At 30.1% G+C, this 10,874-nt stretch overlaps 2 protein-coding genes across 4 annotated transcripts in view; one reads left to right on the top strand and one right to left on the bottom strand.

Moving 5' to 3' along the window:
• The first annotated feature begins 119 nt into the window (after window positions 1–119).
• On the top strand, window positions 120–2,881 carry LOC130451703 (putative hydroxypyruvate isomerase). Its single transcript, XM_056790892.1, has 4 exons — window positions 120–662; window positions 719–830; window positions 891–1,063; window positions 1,375–2,881. Exons 1-4 carry the CDS (start codon window positions 419–421, stop codon window positions 1,680–1,682), a joined length of 837 nt encoding a protein of 278 aa, XP_056646870.1. The 5' UTR covers window positions 120–418; the 3' UTR covers window positions 1,683–2,881.
• A 34-nt stretch (window positions 2,882–2,915) lies between these two features.
• Window positions 2,916–10,874, bottom strand: part of LOC130451702 (rho GTPase-activating protein conundrum-like) — a 29,560-nt gene continuing 21,601 nt past the window's right edge. The window contains exons 6-11 of one of the 3 annotated variants that reach the window (XM_056790889.1): window positions 10,340–10,508; window positions 10,126–10,279; window positions 7,728–8,072; window positions 7,461–7,662; window positions 5,934–6,147; window positions 2,916–3,208 (exon numbers count right to left, since the gene is read on the bottom strand). In XM_056790889.1, coding sequence (XP_056646867.1) covers window positions 3,116–3,208; window positions 5,934–6,147; window positions 7,461–7,662; window positions 7,728–8,072; window positions 10,126–10,279; window positions 10,340–10,508 — 1,177 coding nt within the window. In that variant the 3' untranslated portion in view covers window positions 2,916–3,115. Of the gene's footprint in view, window positions 6,148–7,460; window positions 7,663–7,727; window positions 8,073–10,125; window positions 10,280–10,339; window positions 10,509–10,874 lie in introns of all 3 variants that reach the window. The other 2 variants (XM_056790891.1, XM_056790888.1) reach the window with 2 other exon arrangements.

Here is a 10,874-nt window from a genome sequence, read left to right as displayed (position 1 = left end):
ATACGTTTTATTAGTATTAGGATGACGTTCAAATTAAGATCGTAGCTTTAGTCTGAATATACATAAAATAACAATACAATGAAATTATTAGATACATTTTGAATTGTACTATCCTTTATACACCCTTCAATAAAAAATCTGAGTTTTGAAGTACATATTCTAATATACAAGTTAATTGACAGATGTTATAGCGGAGAAAAATTGAACAAAACAATTTCAAGTAAAAATGATAATAAAAATTATAAATTTATCATCTCTTGATCGTCCTTCTCTCGTTATCAGATTATTATTTGTGTAAAAAAATTAGCAATATCAATATAAGCATTATATATAGTTCTAGTAAATTTAAAACAAAGTTTGTTGCCATATTTATGCGAAACTTTGGATTTAAGCAGCAGGTACCCTCTGTATTCGTTTAATGTTACATATAATTCCAAAGTTTTTGAACGTTCCCCTTAATTCATCAAGAAATATGTCGAAATTTTGTGCAAACCTAGCATTTTTGTTTCCGGACAAACCTTTAAAAGAGCGTTACCAGCTGGCAAAAAATGCAGGATTTAAGGCCGTGGAAACGGGATTCCCATTCGGTCTTGAAATGCAAGAAGTTGTTGCAGCTAAAAATACTGCTGGTATTGAGCAAATTCTTATCAACATTTACACTGGTATTTTATTTTATTCTAATAATTTTTCTAGTGTTTATATGGTTAATTTATTTAAGGCGATGTTTCGAAAGGGCAATTAGGGTTTGCAGCAATTCCTGGTAAAGAAAAAGAGTTTAAAGACAGTTTAGAAAAAACTATTGAATATGCTAAAGCATTGGGTGTGAGAAAGTAAGTTGAATAATTTTACTCTAAATTTTAATCTGATGTTTATCTTCATATTTTTTTTAGAATCCATATCATGTCTGGAAAAGTTGATGAGAATAAAAATGCCCATGATATTCTTTATGAAAGTAATTTAAGGTATGCAACAAAAATGTTGGAAAAGGAAAATTTGATTGGATTAATTGAGCCCATTAATAAATACTCAATTCCAAATTACTACATGAATTCATATGACAAAGGTGTGTGTATATACAGATTTTTCAAATTTTATTTCAGTGTCCTTATATTAGTTCCGATGGAATAAGATTAATTTTTGATTCACTAGAGGCAGATAAAATACCCCCTTCACATCAAATATACAGCCTTATCATAATACCACTATTTCTAAATCTAGAAGTTTTAATAACTTTGGTTCAAGGGATTTCACCCTTTCAAAATTATCAGCTTTTAATTTTTTCCATGGAGTTATGCATAAATTTGTGCCCCAGAATAGGTTGTCTACTATTTTTGTATCATACTGATTTTGTTTTATTTAATATTTTGATTTCAGCTGTTTCTGTAATTGAAAAAATAAACAGCCCACATCTAAAGCTTATGTTGGACATATTTCATTTACAATTAATTAAAGGAAATATCACACATACAATACATGAATTAAAAAATCATATCGGCCATGTCCAAATAGCCCAAGCTCCTGATAGACATGAACCTACAACCGAGGGAGAGATCAATTATAAATATGTGCTGGAAATTCTCCAAAGGGAAGGATACAATGATTGGATAGGACTCGAATATAAACCTTTGAAAGACACCAAAGAAGGACTGAAGTGGATTCAAGATTTGGGATATTCTTTATAAAGAACATCACAAAATGAAAATATATTTTATTAATGTAATAAAAATATTTTTGCAATTTTTTTTAAAGAAATTACTTTCCAGAGTAGAATCACAGAATTTCTATACCCACAATTTATTTTATTTAAACAAAAAACGTACCACACCGTCACTGAACAGAGTAACAAACAAGCCATCCTTTAAGATCAAAGAATAGTTAGACCGAGACCCTGAATACTCTTCACACTTGGCTTTTGATCTGGTAATAGGCAAAATGAAGCCATACAATTAGAAATACACTATTAGGAGTAGACACATTGTCACAAAAACACTTGAAAGTCCTCACATGGAAGCGTTTCCAGTGATTGCAAGGCATTCAGTACCTTGGTGATCTAAGTCTTCTCTTTTCCACAGGATGTGTACTGATCAATTTCTATTTGGCTCAGTTTCTCCTGGTAATTCCAGAAATCACTGTGTCCTGTAAGGAAGCCAAGATCTACAGAGGAAGGAATTATTTTGAGTGATTAAATCCTGGAGGATTCCTCATTAATTTTCACAGATTGAGACCCTACACTAAGAAAAACGGTATTGGGAGTAGGCATATTGTCTCAAAATTCGCAGATGTGATTCTAGATATGGGGAATAGTAGTAGTAATACTGCGACCTGAAGGTCTATTGTACCTCTATCAGAAGTATCCTCCTCACTTGATCATTTATAACTCTCTTACAGTACCTGCGTCTGCTCCAATGAGGTTACATCCAAGCGTTTTCAGTGGTTTCTCTTTCCCACAGGATGTGAACTGATCAGTTTCTCCTGGTAATTCACTGTGTCCTGAAAGGGAGTCAAGATCTACGGATGGAGGAATTGTTTGTAGTTATTGAATCCTGAAGGAATCCTCAGTAATTTTCGCAGATTGAGGCCCTATGGAAGCATTTTCAGTGATGACAAGGCAATCTGTACCTAGGTGCTCTAAGGCTTCTCTTTCCTACAGGATGTGTACTGATCAATTTCTATTTGACTTAGCTCATCTGATGATTCCAGAAATAACCGTGTTCTGAAAGGAAGCCAAGATCTATAGAGGGAGGGATTGTTTTGAGTTATTAAATCCTGGAGGAGTCCAGTAATTTTCTATCCTACTTTTTCATCTTTTGAAATTCTTTGTTCTAGGTGTGTTTTTCTATACCGCAGAAAGGTTTAGGGTATAGTAACGCATAAAAAGAAAGAGAAGTTGGAAAAAATAAAATGAAACTACTTAGTAAAATAGAACCTTTATTTGAAAAAAAAATAAAGTCTCCTTTTATAAAAACATATTTGTATTTTTGGCACAGGTATTCATTGTATAAATTATTGTGTAAATAGTTAATCACAACACGTTTATTAATTTGTATTAATGAGGCACCAACTGTTAAAAAATGTAGGTACACATTGGAATGAGTTACTTTCAAAAATTTAATAACTAACTGAAGAAGTCTCGCTTTAATCTCGGTAAATTCATAGCACCGGGTTCGTATTGAGTACTGCTTCTCACCAATTTAGTTTTACCAGAACGCTAAAACAAAATATATTGGATAAATTGCAATGCTCATTTACTATAAGGGTTGTTAGAGAACAATGAAGAAAAATATTTTCTATTTCAGCATTCTTCGTATGTTTGTGTAACTATCAAGTCAGTCATGTACACAGGAATTACATAGAAGTACAGTTAAAAAGCGGAAAGAAAGAGAAAAATGCTTTATTGTCAAAAAATTGTTATAATTTGTAGACAAAAGCTTGTAAAAGTTAAAAAACAAACAGAAAAAGAACTAAATATAGATACAAATAAAAAAATATAAGCATATACTTAATAAAGCTCACTATCAAATGAAACATAGCTAAAAACCGCTCACACAAAGATCTAGTTTTGCCATCACGAACTGTTAAATAAATAAGAAGCTTGTACACTTTTAGGACTTTTAGGATATTGAGAAGACTGAAAATAAATTTAACAAAAACCTTACAAAGTAATCAGACTTGCAAATGGTAACACACATTTACACCATAGTCTTAGAGTACATAAAATCATTTCACCAGTTATTGTTGATTAGAATTAATAATTTAAAATGGGAATTTTCGGATCCCTTGTATACTTCATTGGTCAAAGTTTCATTGAGAGATATATTGTACGACTTCGTCCACGTAGTTTTCCAGTACTGTCTCTGGAACTAATAGTTCTTTATATCCTGATAATTCAATAGCTTTTAATCAAGGTTAGTCTTCCTGCCTTATGCAATATGCTTCCTAAGATTCTGTAATGACTTGCAATCAGCAAGTATATGAATAAATATTTCTACTTCTAGCCTACTTAATCTATATGTGTCTTCGTCCACTAGTTTGAATTTCATGAGATGTCTATCTAAGTGACAATGTTCTTGAGAACTATTAAAACAATAGGGTACTTGCTTGATTTGAGAAAAAAATAGTTTTGGATAGTTTATATACAACTTTTATTATCATTTTTCTTTAAATTATTTGATCGATATTTAGAGAAAAAAAATTATTGAAAATCAAAAGTTTTGTAGGTAGTTTAAACATTTCAGTAAGGCCGCCATATTTCGTGACGTCATAGGTGTAAAATGAACACTGAACATATGATATAAAGTAAATACGACAATTATTCTCTCGGTTATTCTTAATAAGCTTTCTTATTAAACTTTGGTTTTGATAAATTTTTTTATAATAAGAAGAAATTGGAATTTACAACAATATACAATTTTTAACGTGATAACATAATAATGTAAGAACTTAACCGATTAAAGGTTTATTCATAATATATAGAAAAATATTTTATTAATACGTATCTAATAAGTATTAACTGTATAATAACAGCACATGTTAAGTTGCCGGCAACGATAACCTCGTGATTATCAAGCAGACAACTGCTCAATGTTTCTATTAAACCTATGACGTCACAAATGAAAACTAATGAAAATCGTTTTTTAAAAAATGCAACTACCCTATTAGTGCAGATTTACATTTTACATTACAGATTTAAATCTTCCGATCTCTTTTGGTGGTAATTATCCAGTAGTGTTTTCATCCTACTGTATTATTCAAGTAGGATAAAATCTTGTTTCTTAGTTTTTTATTTTCCAATTTTCTTTAATATTGTATCAGTGCTGATTCAACAAAAAGGTTTTGGCTCTAAAAAGGGCGTTTAAGTATATATTTTGGTAGTTAATCAGCTATATCATTTCCTTTTACTTCAATATGTTCTGATATCTACAACAGAGTATTCACATTCACTATTCAGTTAATTAAGTTTGTCCAAGCATTCTTAAACTGTTTTGAAACTGATAACAGAAGAGATGCTTGGTTATCCAACATTATTATCATTATGACTTTCATATTTCTTATTAATATTGTTCTGGGCACATCTCCCATTTAAATTCCGCTTAAAATGTTTGTCTGAAACTCCCAGAATGTTTCTTTGTTTTCGAACAGACCTTGTACCTTTTAATGGGATTATTTCTCTGTTCATTAATGTTGTTTTGATGCTACTCCTTATTATCATATTTTATTAATTAACTCCTGGAATTATTTGTTACATTCATACTAGACACACTAATAATATAATTACACTACTACATAAACTGGTCCTTCGAGCAGGAATAAATCTACCAAAGCCTCGGAGGAGGAGACAGTGTGAATATTAGTGTAGTTATAAAAATGTGTTCAGTATGAATGAAGCCAGTGGTTTAAGTTGTAACTTAATATAACACTCAATTTTACATACTGTTTACTACCACCATACCAATATTCACAATTATACTACATTTGTCCTTTGAGCCGGATATAAACCTATGGAAGGAACCCTCTGATAATAGTAGAGGTAAATAGTGTCTTCAGTATGGAAAAATCAATTTTATGAAGAAGCAATTCCATAAGATCAAAGAGGATCCCTTAAAATGAACAGATAATAAGGTTTCAGTAACTATTGTAGGAGAAATGTTTCGAATATTTAAAAAATATGAGCGAAATATAATTTTATCGGCGAACAGTCCTAATTAACGCAACTTCTAAAGCATCGCAAACCTCTATTCAGCCAAGTAATATATTATAGTAAATAGATTTTGATTAAACTTCAACTAGATGATGAGTAATATTGCAAACTAAATAATTAAATATAGAGTTAGTTGGAAATATAACAAATAACACAATGATTCTTTACTTATTCCGTCACCTCTACTTCCCAAACCACAAAACCCGCACAAAATTGCTTCAATGATGTAACGTACAATTCTCTTATCTTGATCTTTACTCATATCCTTTTTGACTTGTGCTCTTTTCTGTGCTTCTTTTGCTTGATCTGCTAAATACTTAGGTACAGTCCAGAGCTGATCGCCAGCTGTTAACATGGTTTCCATTAGGAGGCAGCACAATGCAGCATCTTTTATTTGTTTCGTCAAATCGTCCTTCGATAATTGTTTCAAAATTAACTTAGTATTCTCTCTGAAAATAAACACTGAGATCACTTATTGTAACGATGGGACAGTAGATACTGTGGAATTTGGGAAAAATCGTATAGGTTTCAATGGGATCGACGAAACTTTGGGTATATAATATTGGTTTTGCATAGTATGAAATTACTTTTTTTACGGGTTTTGATCATACTTTAGATGCTAGCATCTGTATAAATCAAATATTAAACATATCTACAGATGTAGATAAAAATAATTATTAGATAAAATAAAAAAATTAGATAAACAATTGTAAAGTATTATTGGCTTTAGATTTACAATAGTGGTTATAGACTATACAGTTATAGGCTTCAGATCATAGAGTGGCATTAATGGCTTTAGATCATAGAGTGGCATTAATAGCTTTAGATCATAGAGTGGCATTAATGGCTTTATATCATAGAGTGCCATTAATGGCTTTAGATTATAGAGTGCCATTAATGGCTTTAGATCATAGAGTGTCATTAATGGCTTTAGATCATAGAGTGTCATTAATGGCTTTAGACCATACATTAACATTAATGGCTTTAGATCATAGAGTGCCATTAATGGTTTTAGACCACACATTAACATTAATACCTTTAGATTATAGAGTGCCATTAATGGCTTTAGAACATACAGTGGCATTAATGGTTCTATTTCATATCTATAAGAACTTTTACAACGAAAATGAGGATAATTCTCAGAAATTATCAAAGAGAAAACTGAAAACATTCAAAACAGCCAAAAAAGCAACAATTCCAATCTAAAAGGAAATAATCAACTTGAAAACAGAACAAATTTACAATAAGTTTTGATTATTAAATACAAATGAATAATATTGCCATCTTTACATTTTTTTAAAATCCAATTTTTTCACCAAAATTGGAATATAAACGTATAAAAGTTCTTTTTAATATCTTGCTTTGGAAATATAAAAAAATATGAACAAACGAATTAGAACATCAAGAAACGTCCTTGAAATTTTTCAAGATTCCCATTATTATCCTTCTAGTTAAAATTGAAAAAATTCCAATTTAATGAAATATTTTGGGGCATAATACCATTGGTTCCATACATAAAATCGCTACTATAAAGTGTGTCTATTTATATAGGAACCATTTGGGAAACTTTGTTATAGGTTTTAAGAAAAACATTTTTTTGAATAAGTTCTTCATGGTCGTAATCCCACTATTAAATATTAATATTTTTAAGCCATATGAGTGAAAAAATGAATTTAACTCAAGAGCAAAGTACTTTTTTGGTAATACAAGTTAATTCGAAATTAATTTAAGCCTAGTTAGGTTAGTTTAGGCCTACACTTACTTAGGTAATAGCAGTCTTGGGGGAAATAATGAAGGAGCGGTGATCATTGCAACATTGTGTAAATTCATTCGATTGTGTTTTTCATTATCAATAATGTTACGAAAGAAATTGAGTAATAATCGATAAGTATTTCGGTGCTCTATAGGAAGCATCAATACTAGTAAATTTAGAGCCTTTAATTTGTGTTCTGCATCGGTAATTTCTAAAAAAATCAAAATAATCAATTACAATTACAAAAAAATGTGGATTACAATATTGTAAACGTACCGCTAGTTTTATAAAACATTTCAAATAGTTCCACTGTAAAAATTGGGTCGGGCAAATCTCTCAATAGTTTCTTAAGTACTCCTGTCAGTTCGTGAACAGTCGCTTGTCCCAGCAGATTCTCGACTTCTTTTCTGTTTGTATAAAATTTAGATTCTATTTCGTTGCACAACGTTTCCAGTTTCATCTTTTGGCTTGCGATTCGCAGAATACCGTCGTCTTTTATACATCGGGTTGTCAAATGCTTGATAACAGTTTGAAATATTTCCGGAACCATGCAATTATCATTTGGTCGAGGCATATCTCGCATTACCAATGTCGAAAGATTCACACCAAACACATTTCCACCTTGAAAGAAAAAGCAATCCTAAAATAAAATTTTACACAACAGGAAAATGACAAAATTTGTTATTTTTTATAAGTCAAAGCATTATTTCTAGGGGTAATTATTACCCATAAAAAATTTCAAGAGAAAAGGAATAAGTAGAACAGTCGGCAACTAAGCTCGAGGTTTGGAGTGAATGAAATATGTACTAGAATATTATAGGAGTTGAATTTTTTGTCTGGAACAATAAAAAATAGGAAAATTAGATCATATTTTCAGAAGGATCTTTAACATAAAATGAATAATTTCTTTTTCATACTTTTAGCACCTTAGCCATTAATTAACAACTTTTATGATAAGTAAAAGACATTATGACATGTTTTAGTCGTTGCCACGTTGTAATTTTGTTTATTGTGTTGCTATAAAATGATACCATGAGTTGATACATTCAACCCAATTGGAAATAGAAATTTCATGTTCTGATCTAAACAAACTTTTTCAGTTTAGTTTTTTATTACTTGACAAAATGAATTCAAATTACAAGTAAATCGAAATACATGAAGTAAAAATAAAGTCAAGATGACAGCACTTGAAAAAAGTCATTAGCAGGACCGCCAGCCATTCATAATGAAAAACCAACAGTTTTAACATAATTGGTCACTTTCCAATTTATTAAGCAGTTTGAGAAAGAAACTCGTGGGTTTGACGCTCATTAGATTGGCATACAAGAATCAAATGGAACAAGCTTCAGTTTTGTGACAAATTTTAAAACATATGGAAGGAATTTTTTGTAACTAAACTCTAGTTTATACCATAATTAAGAAGTTAGTGAAGAAAGAGATATAAAAATTGGACTTGAAGATTTATTTTTTGTCATGACGATTCTCCATTGCCTGAAGTGGCTTTTATTCGAAAATTTTTTGGCTTTCTAGTATTCTACTTACCTGATTTAGTATCATATAACATTTGGTGTTAATTACTAAAAGTGAAGATTTTTTTACAAAAAAAAGACTAAAATAGAGTTGTTTAACTTCTTTCTGGTATTTTTTTGAAACGAGTTGCATGGAAGAGGAAAAGAGGTAGACCAAAAACACGGTGAAGGGAAGTAGTGAGAGAAGACCTTAGAGAGAAAAACATTCAGAACTGATGAGAAAAAGCAAGAGACCGAAAGAAGTGGAGAGAAATTACAACAAGCAAATTGAAAAATCATATAAAAATATTTTTAACAATTTAAAATGATGAGACACTGTCAAAATTGACCTTTTCAGACATATTATAATTTATATTTTTAATCAAGTATTTATCAAAGTGATATAAAGAGAAAGCCCTCGTTTTTTGTCTCTAAAAAATTAAATCATCCCATTTCAACTTTTTTTGAAGCAATGGAATAAAATTTGTATATATTTGTTCTAATATAAACAAAAAGCAAGCAAAAAAGGAAAAAAATATTAAAATGTTAGTTTTTCAAGTTTTTAACATGATGACACTGTCACAATTAACCTGTTCTGACATATTATGCTTTTTATTTTTTTATCAAGGAATTATCACAGTAATACAAACAGAAAAATCTCGTTTTTTGGCTCAAAAAAATCTAAAAATCTTCCCAATTCAACTTTTTTTGAAGAAATGGATTAAAATTTTGATGTTGATTTTTTATGTTTTTACAGTTTAAAATAACAAAAAATTCCTTCAAAATCGACATTTTTTCACATATTGAAAATAATATGAACAAAAACATTTGTAACATAAATTATAATTATTTTAAAAGTAGGTTAGGTGGAAAATAAGTATATTCCAGTCACGTGTTTAGATGTAAAAAGTTTATTTAATAAAATTTCATTTGCGAAAAATTAGAAAAACAAACTTTCTTATATGATTTTTATTTCAAAATGTACGTTTTTGTGTCTAGATTAACAAAAAACATCGTATGATGCTTTGCTTCAATTGAAATATTTTCCATATTTATTTTTCATAAAACCTTCTTAAAAACAAAAATTGAAATCAGATGAATTATAATTAGTATAAAATTTTTGTATTAATCTCGTATATGCATGAAATGATTTTTTGGATTCTTACCACCTTTATTTTTACTGGCCTTGCGTTTTAAGTAACTTTTAACAATCTTATAATGATCAAATATGGCAACTAACTCCATATACAACAGAGGTTTCAAATACTGGTATTCACTATCACTTAATTGATCAATATTCAATCCTTCATTATCCCATTTCTGAAAAAAAATGTTAAAACCTAGAAATTACGAAGAACGATATGTTTTAATCAATCTCACTTCAGTAATCACAGTATTCTCTTGGCTATCATCTTTTTTGAGCATCCCTTCGAAACTTACAGCTTGGATTTCATTTTCATCGCTTCGGTTCAAATAAACTTTACTACAATTAGTCGATATGTTGGTATGACTTCGAGATAAAGGACTATGGAGATTATTTGGTCTATCCCTAAAACAAACAATTTCAGAACACCATTTTTTCTCAATCCCGAGGTGTGATAATAATCCTAACGTTGCATATCCGCCCGGAAATATTTATCAAAGGCTTTTATTAACATTATTGTGGCCTCTTCAATGCTACTAATGGTGTTAAAACGTTTCTATTTAACACTTTATTCAGAGTATAAGTACCTTAAGTAGTATGCCGATAAGGATTTTTAGAGCTAAAGCTGGTAGTGTCAATGAAACTTTATTCAATCAGAAACAAAACTGCCTCACGACAAATACGATCTTACTAAATTGGCTATAGTAGTAGACTGACAAGTAGGAAGAGTTTAAAAGGTTTAACAGCTTTGGTTGGATGTTTCTAGGGCTA

Source organism: Diorhabda sublineata, chromosome X (assembly GCF_026230105.1).
Source record: "Diorhabda sublineata isolate icDioSubl1.1 chromosome X, icDioSubl1.1, whole genome shotgun sequence".
Taxonomy (NCBI): Eukaryota; Metazoa; Arthropoda; class Insecta; order Coleoptera; family Chrysomelidae; genus Diorhabda; species Diorhabda sublineata.
This window is presented reverse-complemented; position numbering and strand designations above follow the sequence as displayed.

What these genes read in the sequence shown, in the direction of transcription:
- LOC130451703 (XM_056790892.1), top strand. Translation starts at nt 419, where the DNA reads ATGTTACATATAATTCCAAAGTTTTTGAACGTTCCCCTTAATTCATCA. An exon ending in TCTTATCAACATTTACACTG is followed by an intron (nt 663 to 718) that starts GTATTTTATTTT and finishes AATTTATTTAAG; the next exon opens with GCGATGTTTCGAAAGGGCAA. An exon ending in CATGAATTCATATGACAAAG is followed by an intron (nt 1,064 to 1,374) that starts GTGTGTGTATAT and finishes TTTTGATTTCAG; the next exon opens with CTGTTTCTGTAATTGAAAAA.